General features: G+C 35.7%; 1 protein-coding gene and 1 pseudogene across 2 annotated transcripts; both read right to left on the reverse strand.

Moving 5' to 3' along the window:
* Positions 1–9,254: 9,254 nt before the first annotated feature.
* Positions 9,255–11,578, reverse strand: LOC146490811 (granzyme G-like; annotated as a pseudogene). Its single transcript, XR_014872555.1, has 5 exons — positions 11,334–11,578; positions 11,076–11,235; positions 10,763–10,895; positions 10,389–10,615; positions 9,255–10,293 (listed from the first exon to the last, which is right to left on the reverse strand). The product of XR_014872555.1 is annotated as a granzyme G-like (transcript).
* A 235-nt stretch (positions 11,579–11,813) lies between these two features.
* LOC146490812 (granzyme G-like) lies at positions 11,814–15,395 on the reverse strand. The gene is made up of 5 exons (XM_085152638.1): positions 15,273–15,395; positions 14,990–15,149; positions 14,623–14,755; positions 14,220–14,447; positions 11,814–14,124 (listed from the first exon to the last, which is right to left on the reverse strand). Exons 1-5 carry the CDS (start codon positions 15,328–15,330, stop codon positions 13,957–13,959), a joined length of 747 nt encoding a protein of 248 aa, XP_085008764.1. The 5' UTR covers positions 15,331–15,395; the 3' UTR covers positions 11,814–13,956.
* Between the last annotated feature and the right edge of the window lie 3,357 nt (positions 15,396–18,752).

An 18,752-nucleotide genomic window follows, 5' to 3' on the forward strand; every position in this document is an offset into this window, starting at 1 on the left:
AAAATACAGAAGAGAACATTAAACGTTCTTCTTGTGCTGATTACCATTAAATAATATTGATAGAAAAGCTTATTATGTTGTTCTGATTATTATTAGGTAATGCTAATTCTCACACTCTATTGAAAACTATCATTAGTAGCTGAGTTTTTGATATTTTCAGCAGGTTTATTTCAGCGAAAATGCTGTTAGAGGCTATGCGTCTCACCTGATACTTGTATTCTCAACAGTATTGTTGAACATTACTAGTAAAGTAGAAGACTGACTATGGAAAGCACTGAAACATTATCTGATGGTCTGAAGGCCATTATGACCTGCTTTAAATTATCATGTTATCAGTAATTGTAAATGACCTTTAAATTTGGTAAATATTTTTATGTTTGTTTGAAAGGTACTTCAGTTTTATTTTGAAATCCATGCTTTTATTTTGAAACAGAAAACTGGCGCAAAACCGTTAAAGGGCTTGTTAGTAACGTTTCTTTTAGGATATGGTAAAAAGTGTGCCTTAAAGTGAAAAATATGTACGTTTCCTTTGCCAATTAGTTCCTGGCTGACAGTGGCACAAGGTTTGTTAATGTTTCCTTTAACGGAATAAGTTACGTGCAATCAAAATGTCGTTTAATAGAGTTTATGTGTTATTAACCTTGACCTTGACCTTTATGTGTAGTTGTAAGTTAGTGAGGTGAAATAATGAATTGAATGATGTAAATTTGATGTATATGCTATATGTGAGCAGGGGAAATTTGTTTCCTTTGATGTTATGGTATTAATATTGCTGGTTTTGTTTTGCTCCTAGCTCTTACAGTGTCTTCACTGAATGTTTCAATAAAAACATTTCCAATAAAACCTCTGTGAAGCATCAGTATAAGAGACCATCATTCAGCCAGGGATGCTACAGTAATAATATGACAATCAGTAATAAGCTGACAGCTCTTTCAGAATTCATACATCAGGTAAAATTCTCTCAGTCTTGTCATTCCCTCAGCAACACATATAGCATTGCACCTCGAGGCGACTGTTGTTGTGATTTTGTGATATATAACTGTAAGTGAATTGCATTTAGATGAACTGTGCTGTTCCTGTAACATCTGGACAAAAGAGATGTATAATCAGCAAAAAATAAGGGGTAGACAAAAGAGTTGGAGAACGAAAAGACACCCGCCATAGAGTAAAATGCTAAAATAAACCACATGTTCTGTAAATATGTGGTTTATTTTTTATTATTATTTTGTTGTTTCAGCAACATTACATTTAAAAACTGTACTTTTGAGTTAAAATATATATTTATAATTTTAATAAATGACAAATTAAAAAGGCAAGAACATGAACATAGTTACAGCATTTTCAGCAAGGCATTTACTGTCATGAAGTCTATTTCCCACCACTTTATAATTCATGACTGTAAGTTTTAAGGTTATCAGAAATGATCAGACAAAAGTGGGTTTTCAGGAAGTACTGTTAAATGTTCAGTTTCTATGTGATTAAAGAGGTGGGTGGGTTTTACATTTTGAAAGCAGCTAATTGAGTCCAATAACAGATGAAATGCCGTGCTGAGGCTGTCAATTTTAGTATCTACATGGATGCTGAAAATCCCCCACAGTAATTATTTTATCTGAGCTGAGCACTAACTCAGATAAAAAGTCTGACAAATCAGACAGAAACTTTGTGTAAGGCCGAGGTGGACGATAAATAACAACAAATAAAACAGTTTTTTGAGTTCTCCAGCTAAGATGGACAGAGCTAACTGTCATGCTTTCAAATGAAGTAAAACTGCGTCCTTGATTAATAAGCTGGAGTGGAAGATTGTTTCCGACCCCCTCCGAGGCCTGTGTTTCCAGAATTTTGACTATTAATATAACTCGGGGGTGCTGATTCATTTAAACAAAGATAATCATCCTGCTGTAACCAGGTTTCAGAAAGGGACAGTAAATCAATTTGTTGATCAATAACTAATTAATGTACTAAGAGGGACCTAATGAGAGCTCATGAGAGACCTAATGTTTAATGATGTACAATTCACTGTTTTACTGTTTGGAGCAGTTGTGCATACTATAGCATTCTTTCTTTGTGATTTTTTTATATTAAATTCCTTTTTTTGCTGATTTGTAGTTTGATTTTTGTTGTTTGGGAGATGACACAGTCTCTAAGGGGATGGGGTTTTGGGGGACAACAGGAAGAGAGACGCTACGGAGAGAGATGTGAAACTGCAGCTCTGCTTCCTGGTCCCAACTCTGGATAGTCATGTTTTGCAGGGTTTAATAAATTTGTTGAGATTTCTAGAAATGAGAGCTCCATCCAAAGTGGGGAAAAACACTATTATATTACAAAGCATCAACGCATCTACAAAAGAAACATTTATATATTCTTTTGAATACATTTTCCAGACAAATATGAAAAGAACATGAAAAACATTTCTCAGTTAAAGATTAGAATCTGTTGTCAGTGTAAGAAAACCTATTTGGGGCCTCAATCTTCCAGCAGAACTAGATTCTTAGAGGGGTAGAGATGAATTATAAGTAATAATTAAATGCAGAGTATTGTATAAATACATAGTGAGTGAAAAGGGTGACTGAATAAGAAACAGTCAGTGTATCGTGGGAATCCCCCGGCAGCCTACACCTATTGTAGCATAACTAAGGGAGGATTCAGAGTCACCTGATCCAGCCCTAATTAAAAAAATGCTTTATCAAAAATGAAAGTTTTAAGCCTTATCTTAAAAGTATATAGGGTGTCTGTCTCCAGAATCCAAACTGAAAGCTGTTTCCACAGAAGAGAGGCCTGAACCTCCTTCTGTGTGAAGAGCAGGATTTTATTCTGAATTTAACAAAGAAGCCAGTATAGAAGAAATCTGCTCTGTCTTTCTAGTCCCCATCAGCACTCTTGCTGCAGCATTTTGGGCTAACTTAAGGCTTTTCGGGGAGTTTTTAGGACATCCTGACAATGACGAATTATAGTAGTCATATAGTATAGTAGTGTTATAGTAGTCCAGCCTAGAAGTAATATTATTAATATTAGTAATATATTTTTTGAAAAGCAGCAAACTGACTTTGCAGGCTAAATGATGATCTCCTAAATCAGTGAGACGCCATTTCCTCTCCAGCTTAGTTCCTGCTTAACCCTTTAAAATCGGAACCATGAAATAACTATCAGAAATCTTTCATTTTTTGATAACGGAGTGTTTGGCGAACCTTTAGACAAAATATATAAAAAATAAATACATTTTTCATCTGCATATATGAGTTTTAATTTGTATCACATTTGCTTCATATTTTTGCAGTTTAGTCATTAAAAATGTTTTCATGCAATTTATATCTTTTTTTTTTTTTTAAAGTCATGCTCATGACATAGAAGTCTCAAATTCTCACAAAACACATGTATCAAATAAGATATGCTTGGCTTAAAGGCTTAAAGTGCATGTTCTACAGTTATAACACAGAGGCAGGTACTTCTGATTTGAGGCTCTCTTTTTCAGAGGAGCTATAGTATCAAAAGTTGTACGAATTGAAGAAGAAATGCATTGTTACATGTAACTCTGTGTATAATGGCCTGTGGTGGTACAATGTCTGTATGAAAAAAACACCTAGAGTAAATCTAGGCTCATAAAAAAAAAGACAAATGAAATCAGATAAAATTAAATCAATTAAAAAAGCATAGAGTTAATGCTGAAGCTACATATAAACACAAAAACCAGAGTTTCTCCCCAGTTACATGTAAGTCCAACTGGCCATCTGTCTCCAGTGATAATCAAAACTAAGGCTCTGACAATGAAAGACAAACTAAGACTTTCAATAACAATGAAATATCATGCACTACAATATACTACAGAGTAACCAGTTTAGTCCACACTTGTTTACACTGTTTCCTATTCTCACACACTATTAGAACATCATGACATTATTATAATACAATTTGTTATATAAAATGCTTTTTAATATAAATTAACCAAATAACCTCAGCAACATACGTTGTTCAGGTCATTTAAAAAAATCTAGCAAGATTTAGGAGATTTAATGTAAGGTTTAAAGTTTCAGTGTATAAAATGCCACTTGCTGAGCAGTCCTTCACTTTGTAAAATAATCTTTCATCATGCCCTCTCATGCCCTCTCTCTCTTATCGTTCTCTGTTTCTGAGAATAGGTTTACCTCACATCCACAATATTTCTTTCTCTTTCTCTTTTACTTATCTCTGTGGGAAATATAGCTTATGTAAACTTATCTCCCACAAAGATTGTGAAACTGCACAAAAACAATTTGTGTGCATAGTGATATTTATTGTGTTTTTGTAACATTGCTGTTGAGTTTACCTGCTATTTTAAAACCATAACTACTCTCTTGACATTTGCATATATGAATGTACAACAGTTATTATAAGGGGGAAAATAGATTTAAATGAAGGTGTAAAAGATGTTTTTTTTTGTTTGGATTTATCTACTTTTTTTTATTTCAGTTTGTTCCAGGTTTTCTGTATCTTTGTATTGCTTGGTCACAAGTATATAAAAATACTCTTGCTAGATATTTTGTATCTAAATGTTACTTTCAAGCATACAACACACCTAAACATTGCTGCATATCCAAAACGTCTGCTGCCAGTGTCAAAGGGCCACGCACCACAGGACAACAGAGGAGACTATTCAACACATTTTAAGGCACCAACTACATGCTGACTATACGTGCAAATTTGTTTAGTGGTGTCCTCCACTGATCTCATTGTCACTTGAATTTACATTTTTTTAGATTGTCAGGCTAAATGTGTATTTATACTTATGCTCCAATAAACATCCAATGTCAAAACATGGTGTACTGCAATGTTTTTGACTTCAAGCTATTGAAGGGTCTTTAAACAATCATCATAATGTTCCTCTTATAAGAATTTGCCCTATAACAAGACTACAAGGTGCAATAAATAGGAAGAATGAGATATGCAGTAGCTAGAGATTAAGCCACTGTCACAGCAGAGTAGCCGTTGTGTTTATGGAGCGGACCCAAGTGCAGACACGGGAGAGATGAACTGAGGTTTAAACAAAAAGCGAGCCTTTATTATGACTGATACAAAAAAAAAACCCAGAAAAACAAGGCAAGGCGAAACTAAACCAAAACCTAAATAGGGAATGAACTAAACTAACTATGAAAACAATGTTATGAGAACATAACATGAAAACTGACCGGGAGCATGTAAACTTTGAATGTGAAGAAACATGAGCATGAACATGAACACTTGAAAGCAAGACTCTGTGTCCTGATGTGACTTGACATGAAGACAACAGGCGACTCGACAAAGGACAGACTTAGACTGAGGACTTTAAAGACACCTAAGGGTAATGAGGGAAGTGGAAACACCTGGGGAACGCAGCTGACATAAATGAACCTGAACGCCACAGGGGAAATAAAACAAAACACACTGAACATGGAAACACCAGACCTTTCAAAATAAAATAGGAAACATGACGAAACGTGGACATGACAACCAAACTTGACAATAAGACGTAGAACACACAGCCATGAATTATATGGCAGGCTGGGGGAATGGAAAGGAGCACAGGGAGAAGAGCATGGGAACAGATAAGGGGGACGAGACCCGTAAAACACACACACATGCACATACAGAGAATAGCGAGACATAGAAGGGCGAGACACAAGAGACAGAAGACAAACTAATAATAATACCAGAACATTATTTCATTAGTAATCAAAAATACAAAATAACTCAACTACACCCTTAACTAAGAGTAACACATGACTCTTAAGTAAGAAAGAAAAAACACAAAATAAACTCGAGACTCCGGGTCACAGCCCCTGACAGACATAAATCATAATAAATCAAAATTTCAGTCATTCAGTATAAATTATGGTATGATATTAAAGAAAGTCATTCTATCACAGTATCGAAAGACTTATGACTGTATCTGACATTATCGCTATTGCTATTTATTATGAGAGAGAGAATAATATAATACATGTCATAGATTGACTGTTTAAAACATGAAAGAATATTATAGGAGACAAAATATGTTTTTTCCACTGGAAATAATGGCACATGCTGTTAGTATCCATATGAAGCTTTGTCAGCATTTAAATGTGAGTTCAGATCATACATATTTGCTTAGAAAGCTCATAAATGAAAAGACAACTGAAACAGTACATCCAAGGTGCATCAATGCAATTTCTTCACAAGGAGGCAGTGCTGTCTTTATGTGTCTGAACTCATGCTTAAAAAAATCTAACTTGCAGTAGAGGATTTCTCTTGTTCCACTTCAGCCATATAGAGTACATCAGTAATAACTACTGTGTCAGGTTGAAAGTTCTTAATGAGAAGAAAGCTGCAATTTAGACTTTAAGTCAATTGTGGACCTCTTCTTAATGAAGCAATGCTTGTTCTTCACTAGGAAACAACGTTGTGCATACATAGAGAAGCATACATGCCTGGATGTGCTGAGAAAATGCAGTTTATTGTTTAAAAATCTGGTTCAAAACAAACTGTGGATTCTTTGTTCTCTGCTAGTCTCAAAGAAGATGCACAGTGCAGTAATTTATTTCCTATATATCATATATAAAAGCATGCTGAAAAACACAATCTACAAAACGAGAGATAAACAGCATTAAGTCATGACAGTTATACGCTTTGGTTTAAGTCTAGTTATAAAAATCACGCTTAATCAATAAAATAAAATTAGCAATGTTGGATTTTGCACGTAGTGTTGCTTTAAAAAAGTGGCATTGTTTGTTTGTCCATGGTGATTTAAAAGAAATGCACATGATGTGCATGTTAACATGGGCAGCTGTCGTTCAGGTGGTAGTCTGGGTTGTCTTACAAATTGAAGGTTGGTGGTTTAATTCCCACATACTCCAGTCTGCATCTATAAGAATCCTCGGATAAGATGCTGAAAGTTGTATCCATTGCACCTGTGAGTGTGAATGTGATTGCTAGACAATGTCACGAGGGAACAGGGAGGACTCGGCGCAGACTGAAATCACAGAAAACGTAATTTTATTTACACACTCCCGGTGCACTATATACACAGGTGAAGGAGAAGGGGGCCAAGGTTCCCAGGGGTACAGGGAAGAATCGGGAAAAGTGTCCTCTCTTGCTCCGCTCCACACGAACAGAACAATGCACTTGGAAAGGTCCTTTCCTCACACACGCCACTCTCACTGCGGCACTCACAAACAGGCTTCCGTGTCCAAATTTCCAAACCGAGCACGAAAAATCTGTATACAGAGATCAGGAATTAACACGGAAAACTTTCACGAAGAGAGCTCAAAACTGGATTAGGCTAAAGTAGCACTGACGAGCGTTACTCAATAGTCCAGCGGCGAGGTGCTCTCAGTCACTGCCGTAAGTAGCGGTGAAGGCCAGGGACGGGAGCCCACAATGAGCTCTGCCCAGGCAGCAAGTAGAGAGAGAGAGGAGAGAGACAAAAGCAACACACATGTAGCCACACAGGGCCAGCTGGGCAGGCACGGGGACCATGACAGACAAGGTGCACTGGTACTCAGAGTAGAATGTGTTTGTTTGGTTCGGAATTAGGAAAAAAAAATGGGGTGAGGGTGAGGGACTAAGAATAAATAATTTCTAATAATTACACAACAAAATTATGAGTAAGAATTTCTGGCACCATCCTTCTGTGTGTTTGTGTGGTTTTCTTCTATGATTCACATCAAATTGCACCTACAGCAACAAAGATGAGTGTAAGATGGTGGTGAGATCCCAACTGAAATACTAAAGAGCAGCAGTGCACATACTGACTGTTTCAGTCTTTGAATAATTATTTGTAAGATGTGACTGCACTGCATGAGCCATGATGTGGCTTTGAACCACAATCAATAGGATGTCAGCAGTCCTAAATATCATCGTAAGTGTTAAATATTTAGTTTCATTAAATTACATTTTGTTTTATTTAGAGTGACTTTATAATCTTAACCACTGAAAGATGCTTTGTTTAAAAGATAAGGCAATTAGTTTCATCAGTGATGTACGTTTGACCTTCAGGCATATGATGATTAAACTTTTAAAGTTACGGGGAAATTACTCAATGTACTTTCTTTGAAGGGATGCACTAATTTAGTAATACTCTGGTAATTATGAAACAGCGAGATACTGTACTGCACCCTGACTGCTTCCTCTTTGTAGATAATCAGCAATGATTAATTACTGCTTTATGCTGTTCAGTGTTTGAAGCAAAGTTTTCACTAATCTAGTGTTGTAAGTGTCACATAAATAAAAATGAATTTAATTATTTGGAAAAAAATCAAAACATAATGATTTATTAATTTAGTAATAAGAAGACAATAAAACTGGGGAGAAAGGTATCATTGATTCATCTATTTATACATTTATTTTGGGCCACCTTTGCTTTAGTACCTTCTTCTTTGTACTATATGCTTACGGTGTTTCACATTTATTTTGGTGCACCAGTGTAGGATTTTAGCTGTAGCTTGTTTGTTTACATCTGTATCTCAGTATTGCTTGGCTACGTGCAAAGATGTGTTAAATAGGATCTTTAGATTAATGTCAGAGACAATTTCCTCTGCTTCAGTTGTGAAAAAAAAAAAACAGGATGTAGTTTCTGATAACCTATCACTTAAAAAAAATGCTTATGGTCTGTTTAAGCAGCCTAAACCCCTAACTATAAAACCACTGCTGGGTGAAATGAATTACACTGATTATTCTTTTGTTAATTAATGTTCTGCTCTGTTTCTGTCTTTGGAAACTTTGAGGTGTACCACCCTCTTAAACATTGTTACAGACTGCTAAAATAAAAATACTCCCAAGCCTTGAAGTCGACTGATTCGCTTTAAGAGTAACTATGTCTTTTAATAAAGTCCCTCTCGTTAACACCTTGGATCTAACAAAGGATTCCACTAACTGTGGGATTCTCACAACATTTTGGGTTCTTCCTGTGTGAATGCTCCCTCCCAACTTCCTGAATAAAGTGTGGAGCAGACATGCTAAAAACCCAGTGGCACCAAAGCATTATACAATAAAACAATGTGACCAATACATAAATAAAAGAAATTCCAATACAGAGTCAATTGTAAAGAGACTTCCACATTGTTTTGTGATGGGGATAGAAGTAATGTCTGTGAAGGTTCTCAGTCATCCAGGTCATTGTAGTCCAAGGAGCTTGGAAAGAAAAGCATCTGGACTTCTTTAAGTTTCTTGAAGACATTTCACCTCTAATCGAGAAGCTTCTTCAGTTCTAGGGTCAAATGGTGGAGAGTCCCAGAGTTAAACCCCATGGGAGTAACCCCCTCGGGGTGTCAAACTCAAATACACAGTGGGCCAAAATTCAAAACTGGAACAAAGTCGCGGGCTAACATTAATATTTATTGAAAAAAAAAACTTCCTCCAGATAAAAGAATGGATCTTTTCTTATGGACTCAAATAAGTTTTGCTGGAAAACTGAATATGGAACAAGCAAAGCTTAATACTAAACAATATATATATTAGCTGTATAATACCAGTAGGCCAGCTCTAATAGTAATTTGGTATGGCTTCGCGGGCCAAATGTAATTAGGCTGCGGGCCAAATTTGGCCCGCGGGCCAGAGTTTGACACCTATGATCTAGGGGGTCTTTTCTTTCCAAGATAGAATTAATGAAATTCTACTGGTTTCAGGTCTTCCAAAACTGAATAAGTTTGAAGCTTGCAAGTAGAAAGACAGTTGCAACTCTGAATTCAAGATAAGAGCACTATTTTTCACAGGGAGGAAATGCTGTCTTTTTATTTGAAAGAACTGCACACATATAACGAGAGACAGTCAGAATTTATTATTTGAAAAAACATGGCACATATAACAAATGTAAATGTAATCAAATACACTATCAAATGTTAATTGAAATTACACCTTATGCACTGCTACAGTTATAATTTTAGATTTAGAGTTATATTTAATCTGTGTGGAATGAACGAGTTGTTGCAAATACCAAGAACCTTATAAAAAAACTTTGACACTCTCATTTTTTCTGACAAGGCTTTTGCTGTGGAGACATCAAAGTGAACTATATTTAGATCTATTTAGATCTGTACAAAGCCAGCAGCCCAAACTTAGCATTAGCATTGCAGTGATCAATTTTCAAACACAAACAGCAAAAGCAAAAGATGAAATTTAAACAACCTGCCTTCATAAGCATTACATCTTTATCATGGCATTTCCAATGGTTGAAAATATCCAGTTTCTAGAGTCAGGAATCTTCGAGTATCTATAGATATCTGAGCCACCTGAGTGTGGTGTGACTGCACTGGACACCACCCCAAATGCCTTTCCATCTTCACACACCAATGGACCACCAGAGTCTCCCTGAAAGTATATACACACCCGATGCTTAAAGTGAATAGTGAAGTTATTACCATAAAGTTTGATTGTCCACATGATATTTAAAGAAATGTATGTACCTCAGCTGGACCTGTGTCTCCCTGAGAGCAGTAGAAGTTTTCTATAGCACATTCTTTATTGTCCATCAGTGTAACACTGGTTTCCATGAGCTTGGGAGAAATATATTTACTATTTTTGTCTGTCCGCCCCCAGCCAGAGAGTATACAAGATTTTGGCAAAGTACCATTATCACGACTTGCCAGGGGATAGGTTTCACATTTTCATTGAAGTTTGCCTTGGTGCTCAACTTAAGGAAAAAAACAGATATCAAAATATGATTTTTTTTACAGCATTTTGTAATACAAATGAATGAAGTAAATTTAAAAAAGATATTGTAATAAAAGAAAAATGCAAATGGAAAACAAATATATTTTCTGCGTGATGAAATTCTTACCTTTAGAAGCATTACATCATTCACAAAGGAAATTGGGTTGAACTGTTCATGTGGAAATGTTTCTTCCACAGATATGTGTTGTGTTTCTTTACTTGAACGAACATTGTGAAGTCCGAGTACGACTTTGTAAGACCTGAAATGATAAAAAACAATTGAATAGCCACAATTGCTGGTATCGTGGTACATATAGATACTATTTATTTACAAATGTTTATGCGTGAGCCTTAATTTTATTATGGATAAGAATTTATGTCAGGGTCTCCATGAACTATGAGTTTTTGGCCTCATAATTAAATACATTTGTTAAACTCACTTGGCGTGACAGTGGGCAGCAGTCATCACAAAATCCTCATTCAGAAGGAAGCCACCGCAGTACTTTTTTTGACCATCTGACATGTACCTCTCCAAAAGCACCATGTATGGCCTGCTATGTGGCTCAGCCTCATGGCCTCCAATGATCTTCCCTGAGTAAACTGGGAGATGAAAAGAAAAATACTCAGTTAAATAGATCCATCATCATGCATTGTCTGTCAAATGCTATAAAATGCAAGCCATAAAAAAAAACACCTACCTTGTTCTTCAAGAGTCAGCACAAGCACGAGTAAGGCCAGAAAGTGGACAGACATGGTGAGGTCACAATTTTACTGAGTTCCTAAAGAGCAGTGGCATCAGTCACAGTCAGTTTCCGTCTTTAAATGCTTCTTCATATCAGTTAGAGCAGGAAGTTGTTGGTTTTTTTGAGTAGTTTGCACAAGCAAATTTAGCTTAAAACCAGAAATGTTCAAAACCTCCAGAAAGCTGTATTTTCAGAAGTCAACAACTGAATTTTTATACAAAGTGTAATTTCATAACTAAGTAGTGTATTTGTCATATTCTATGTAAACATGTGTTTTGCATAGTTAGTTTGTAAAGTGATCGCATCTTTACAGAAGGAAACTATGACTGTGGTAAAAATGTGTGGCCACAGATATAAAACACAGACAGACGAGATTCTTAAGTAGTAATTTCTTACTATATTTTACAGATTTTTCAAGTCATGACTTTTAATCAGTAAGTTATTCCTTTTTCTTTTATGCAAAAAAAGAAATTCTCACATCAGTAAAGAGAGGTCATTTGGGAAAACTGGACTGAATATTATTTATTGAGATAATTGTCAACAGGGTTGCAAATGTGTGTAGTATTCTGATGCCCTCTTTGGATTACCTTCTTACATTTTCATTTTTTGCACTAGGAGTTGAAAGTGGAGAGGACAACACGGGTGCTGCACCACGAGCTGGGGATTAAAGTTTGAGGTTTTCATGTCGTCACCACGGGGAGCCACTGTGTGAAGATTGTGGACTAAACTGTTGCAACTTCCATTCACTTTAGATAACTTCACTATCTCATCTGAAAAGTAGACCTGCATTCGAGTCCGACAGCTAATATGCATATACAATACCACCTTTATTTATAAAGCACTTTAAAATAAACCAGGGTTCACAAAGTGCTGTACATATAAAAATAGAATAAACAGAAAATAAAATCAAACGTGGTTAAAAAAAAATAGAAAATAGAAAAATGGAGTCAACTTCTCAAAATGTGCCAAAGGCTTTACTAAATGAATATGTTTTAAGAAGAGTCTTAAACTCAGAAAGAGAAGAGGTCTGCCTAATCTGTAAGGGCAGATCATTCCACAACTTTGAAGCAGCTACAGGGAAAGCACAGTCACCTCTAAATTTACGCTTGGTTTTTGGCAACTTAAGGAGCTGCTTGGTGGCAGATCTAAGGGAGCAGGTAAACATGGCTGTACTAGCTAAGAAAATAAAAGCACTTTGGTGATACTGCCGCGGAAAAACTCCCTTTTAACAGGATGAAACCTGTGGCAGAACCAGGCTCAGGGAGGGCCCGACCGTTTGGGGGTGATGAGAGGATGACAGGACAAAGACACACTATTGAAGAGAGCCAGGGATTAATAATAACTAATAATTAGATGCAAAGAGGTGAAAAAAAAATGTTGAGTGAAGAAGAAACACTCAGTGCATCACGGGTCACACCCCAAGCAGCCTAATGTGTGCAAATATATTTTTTAAAACAAAAACAATGTCTATGCAACTTTTGAATTTAGGATATGAACTAGTTAAATGGTTATCACAATTTATTAATTTAATTATAACATTTATTCTATACCAAAACTAAAACTCAAAATACAGTGTGATACAGATAATACGATATGGTTTTAATATTTTTAATACAAATGCCTTTTGTTATGTGTTCAATACCATATTAGGCCTGATTTAAGCCTTATATTTAAGCATTATATCAGGCCTAAAATATATGTGTAGTTTGGATCATTACTGTTACAGATGATGTATAACTGCTGACCAACAAAAGGGTTATTATGTCCTAACATTAGCAATTTAATAATTTAGACAACTTTTGTCTTGTTGGTTTATAATATTTTAATAAATTTCCTGTACGGTTGTCTGTGTGAATTAAAAAACAAAAAAACATCATGTTCAGTGTTGCATTTCCTAACTTAAAAGTATTCAAAGACACTTCAGTTCTACTACACAAAAAACTAATCTAATGGAATTATTTTAATTAACTTTAACCAACTCTGGAGTGGTAATAAATTACTTTATTTGATAACTGAATGTATTTAATGACAAAATGATGTTAGTTTTTATTGGAAATGACACCATATGCTCTCAGTGTCACTTGTCCACTTTGTCAGTTACTTATAAAATAACGTTACTGGTCTTGCATAGTCAATTAGTTTTAAAACCCATAAATGAAAAGGCCTTTATAACTCTGAATTTAAGAAATGAGTGGTGAGACTTTTCTGTAATGTAATAGTACCTGTTTTACACAAGGAGGCAGTGTTGTCTTTTTATTTGAATTAATTAAATTAAAAAAAAAAGATTACACCACACACACATGCTGAGAGAATGCCAGAATTTAATGTTTAATGGTATTTGAAAAAAAAAAAATTAGATTTCAAGTCATAATTAATCTGTGTGCAAATATAACTTTTTGGAAATGCAAATGTAATTTTTTTTTTTTTTTCCCTGCAGTTATATTAAAATATATTCTATTCTATCTAAATCCCCGCAAAGCCAACAAAACCATACTCACATTAGCATTGCAATGATCAGTTTTTGATCACAAACAGTGAAACCAAATTTTGTGGTTTAAACAACCCACTTTCATAAGTATTACATCTTTATCATGGCATTTCCAATGGTTGAAAATATCCAGTTTCTAGAGTCAGGAATCTTCGAGTATCTATAGATATCTGAGCCACCTGAGTGTGGTGTGACTGCGGTGGACACCACCCCAAATGCCTTTCCATCTTCACACACCAATGGACCACCAGAGTCTCCCTGAAAGTATATACACACACAGCGCTTAAAGTGAATAGTGAAGTTATTACCATAAAGTTTGATTGTCCACATGATATTTAAAGAAATGTATGTACCTCAGCTGGACCTGTGTCTCCCTGAGAGCAGTAGAAGTTTTCTATAGCACATTTTTTATTGTCAATCAGTGTAACACTGGTTTCCATGAGCTTGGGAGACATATATTTACTATTTTTGTCTGTTCGCCCCCAGCCAGAGAGTATACAAGATTTTGGCAAAGTATCATTATCATGGCTCGCCAGAGGAATAGGTTTCACATTCTCATTGAAGTTTGCCTTGGTGGTCAGCTTAAGAAAACAGAAAGATATAAAATGTGGGATTTTTGTTGTTTTCTTTCAGTGCAGATTTACTAAAACAAAATTCTCAATATAATTACATAATATGGTAAAAAAAATAAAAATTCATAAACAAAAAATGCTAACAGTAAATTAATATGTATTTTCTGTGTGATGATATTCTTACCTTCAAAAGCATTACATCATTCACATAAGAAGTTGCGTTAAAGTCTTTATGTGGAAATGCTTGTTCTACAAATATGCGTTGTATTTCATTGTTTGAATTCACATTGTGAGCTTCTACTAAGACTGTGTAAGACCTGAAATAAAAAAAATAATATATGTGAAAATATAATTTATGAAAGAAATTATTACTGTTTCTGTCAGGGTATTATATTCAGAAAACAAACATTATCACTGTTGTTGACATTATCATGGCCCACATAGATATTACTTATTAAGGTGTTTTGAAATTTTATTGCGTCTTCTTAGTTTTATTATGGATAAAAAGTTCTGACTTTGGTGTCATAGGTAAATACATTGGTTAAACTCACTTGGCGTGACAGTGAGCAGCAGTCATCACAAAATCTTCATTCAGAAGGAAGCCACCGCAGTACTTTTTTTGACCATCTGACATGGACCTCTCCAAAAGCACCATGTATGGCCTGCTATGTGCCACAGCCTCATGGCCTCCAATGATCTTCCCCGAGTAAACTGGGAGACAAAAAGAAAAATACCCAGTTAAATAGATCCATCATCATGCATTGTCTGTAAAATGCAAGCCCTCGTGTCTGTAATAGTCCACATAAAAAAAAATAAATTATAAACAACACATACCTTGATCATCAAGAGTCATCACAAGGATGAGTATAGCCAGTATACAGTGGACAGACATGGTGAGGTGACAGTTCAGCTTAGTTACTGAAGAGCAGTGGCACAGATCATTCACAGTTTCTGACTTTAAATACTTCCTTGTATCAGTGAGAGGAGGACGTATCTGAGTAATTTGCATATGCAAATAATGTTGGTTTGAACCACGCTGTTTAACATCTCAAGAACCTGAGAAAAGTTGCATTTTCATAAAAGAACAGATGAGCTTTTGTACAATGTGTAATTCAATAATTAATGTAAATATATTGTGTCATATTGATGTAGGGCATGCATTTTGCGTTGGTAGTATTTAAAGTGACTCATTTTAGCTGAAGCAAACTATGACTGTGGTGGGAATGTATTGCAAAAAACAAGGAAAGTAACTTAATTAGTTATAACTTGTTACTTTATTTTGTAGCTTTTTCAAGTCAATTAACTTTCTATTACAAATAATTTCACCTGAGTTCTCATTTCCATAAACACGAATTCAAGAAAATCACCTCATAAGTACATATGTGACCACAGGTTAACTTTTAATTGAGTTAAATGGAGCTTGTATATGAATAACATCAGTGGTAATGATTTAGCCACGGATGCCTCTGTGGTAATACCCAAAGCAGAAGCAGAAGATCTCTATTCACATTTTATATTCAATGCCATACCTATCTCAGAGGAGCCTCAGTGTCGGTCTCAAAAGTAACATTATTCTGATGTTATCATGTCATAAGAAAGTGCATAAAAATATGATTTGTTTGAAAGTGTGGTCTGTGGAACTTGAACTGAAATGTGACCCTTGAGCTACCAGAAGAATGAACAAGTCAGTAGCATAGCGTGCAAGAGGAAAGGAGATCAGCTAGCAGACGTATTTATGTAAGGAGCACAGTGAAGAAAGACTTTTTTGTATGCCACACTTTGTAAGATAAATGTATGTGTTATATATGTAAAATGCAATTTGTGTGTCTATTTATAGCATGTGGGTTTAACAGATACAGAAAATGCACTCAGTGCTTCAAGTAAAGGATTCAGTATCAAGCATCAGAATAAACTTCAGCAACAAACAGATTTGAAAAGATTAAAACTGCAATAATTATAACTACTTTCTTTTTCACAGTGTAGTGAAGCCTAAAGGTATGCAGCTTACTGACCACATTGTGTCTGTTACATCACTTCCTCAGTCTAGACTCAAGTATGTCTGTCTTATATCTTGGCCGTAAATGTTATTGTCATTGTTTTGAATGATGCACAAAAAGGTTTTAATGTGTTGGACAAAAAGAGAAGATGTGGGAAGATGAGAAGGAAACGAGTGAACAAGTTTTGGGACGTGAGCTCCTGGAGTCCAGGGCAGTAATGGGAATCACAGGAGGAGATGCGAAGAGGAACCTGCTTGGTAGAACAGGGCCTTTACCGTTAGCCCGTCACTTTTATGAGGACCACGGGGCTGAGAGGACTGGCTGGTTTAGTCATTGGACATCAGCAAGGAAAGAGGGAATGTAATAGCAACCATCAATCAAAGTGCAAATTACATGTTTATTAAGAAGAAAGGAACGGGACAACAATAAAATGAACAGACATTGCTAGAACAGTCAAAATAGATCAAACTGTGGATTTAACTGAAATCACATCTGAGAACAGAAGTTTATGGCCTGAGACACCGACTCCACTCATTCATTCTATTAACTTTCTCATGTTTGTGCTTACATATTAATCTTTCTTTAGTTAAATTTAGACTCATGTTACACCTTGTTACAAAAAAAAGTCTCTTTTCTTCAAGGTGGCTCCATCACCGTCACCTCACAGCAAGAAGTGTTGGCCTCACGTTTATGTTTAGAGTTTGCACTAGCCTGTCTGACATCCACCATCCAAAGAAAATCATAACAACTGGGAACAAGAAGAGGGATGGACGGACGTATGGACGGCCTGAGATTTGTTCAGCGACATGCAAATGAAGCTGGTAGCTTGCTATCCAAATAAAGACAGCAGTTTTATAGTTTAATGAGAATATATCTTAGCCAGTGAGGTGGAAAGGTGCCAAAAATAAGCACATTCCTGGTAAAACATGCACACTTGACTAACTACTTGGAATTATGTGTCACTGGCCTTTAAACAAAAAAGTCACAGGGGTTACAACATACTTTTGTGTGCAATATGTTGTGGATTTATTTATTTACTATTTTTACGTCTTATAAATTAAACCATGTGAATTCTGAATAACTTCCGTTGTTTCCTGTCATTAAAGAACAACAACAAAAAAGCAAAGAAAAGATTTGAGTTTTGTGCTCTTAGGTTCTAGTTCTGGCTGCTTTGAAACGATAGACTACTAACGGTAGTGAGGGTTTAGAAAGTGTGTTTTCTCACGTCCACACCCTCACAGACAATAGATAAGCACAATGCAAAACAACACTTGAAGGCAGCTTGACGTCTGTGTAGGTTCTTGAAGACGTTTTACCTCGCATCTGAGAGCCGGATGGCCTAGATGACAAAGAACCTACGCAGCCCAGTCTAACAATGGAAGGGACACCCACAATTTGCTCAACTAATTTTGAACTACTAGATTGTTTTTGATATTTAATGGCACTGAGTGAGGCATCAGAAAAAGGACTGAAGTTTCATTACCATAACCGAAGAGTTTTAATCTCTATATTCGCACAGAAATTAATCGTGCCAGTTTTCTAACAGCCCATTTGACCTAGTCTACATTGCTAGTCATTTTGAAGTCTTTATGTTGACACTCGTTTTTGATCTCAAGCAACAGAACAAATGAGTCACATGTTGAAGTGGTTACTCTGCTTGAGATGCAATCTGTAGTGCAAGTTTCCTTTCTCATGATGAAGAGACAAGATATAGAACTGCATTTTCCTATTTGCTAATGCTAAACTGAAGAGACCTTACTGCAAACTGCTAAATCACACGGGTCTTTGTAATTAATACAATTTTAGGATGATTATGTGAATTATGAAAATAAATATTAAATTCGATGCCTAGTGGTGGTCTACGTCAGGTTGTGGCATTGCAAAAGAATCAGCTTGCTACGAAAGTCTTGTAAAGGTTTCTGACGAGAGCGTCAGCTGTTGGTTTTGAGCCTGCATGAATGGATTTTGAATGAAAGTCACATACTCGTTTTAATGTGTTCTGAGCTTTTGCAGAGTTTTTTGCAGATGGAAAACTAATGCTACACAAATAGACAGCTGGCGGGTAAGGCCTAGGGAGAATGTGAAAGAAGAGTGAGAATAAAAAGCATTCTCAGGTCCACATATAGTTTATATAAAGCATTTTTTTTTGTCCGAGTCAGACTGTGCTCACTTTGACTTTGACATGTTCTCTTTAAGTTAACTTTAACAAAAAATAGAAAAATCACAAAGTAAAGTGATTTTTTCCAAATACACTTTTAGCTGATTGGCACACAAGTCACTGCAAGCCATTTCCCCCTTTTCTTAATGTAATTTTTTT

The sequence above is a fragment of the Neolamprologus multifasciatus genome, chromosome 23 (assembly GCF_963576455.1).
Source record: "Neolamprologus multifasciatus chromosome 23, fNeoMul1.2, whole genome shotgun sequence".
NCBI lineage: Eukaryota > Metazoa > Chordata > Actinopteri > Cichliformes > Cichlidae > Neolamprologus > Neolamprologus multifasciatus.

What these genes read in the sequence shown, in the direction of transcription:
- LOC146490812 (XM_085152638.1), bottom strand. Translation starts at nt 15,330, where the DNA reads ATGTCTGTCCACTGTATACTGGCTATACTCATCCTTGTGATGACTCTT. An exon ending in ATGATGTAATGCTTTTGAAG is followed by an intron (nt 14,448 to 14,622) that starts GTAAGAATATCA and finishes TGTTTTCTTAAG; the next exon opens with CTGACCACCAAGGCAAACTT. An exon ending in GAGACACAGGTCCAGCTGAG is followed by an intron (nt 14,125 to 14,219) that starts GTACATACATTT and finishes ATATACTTTCAG; the next exon opens with GGAGACTCTGGTGGTCCATT.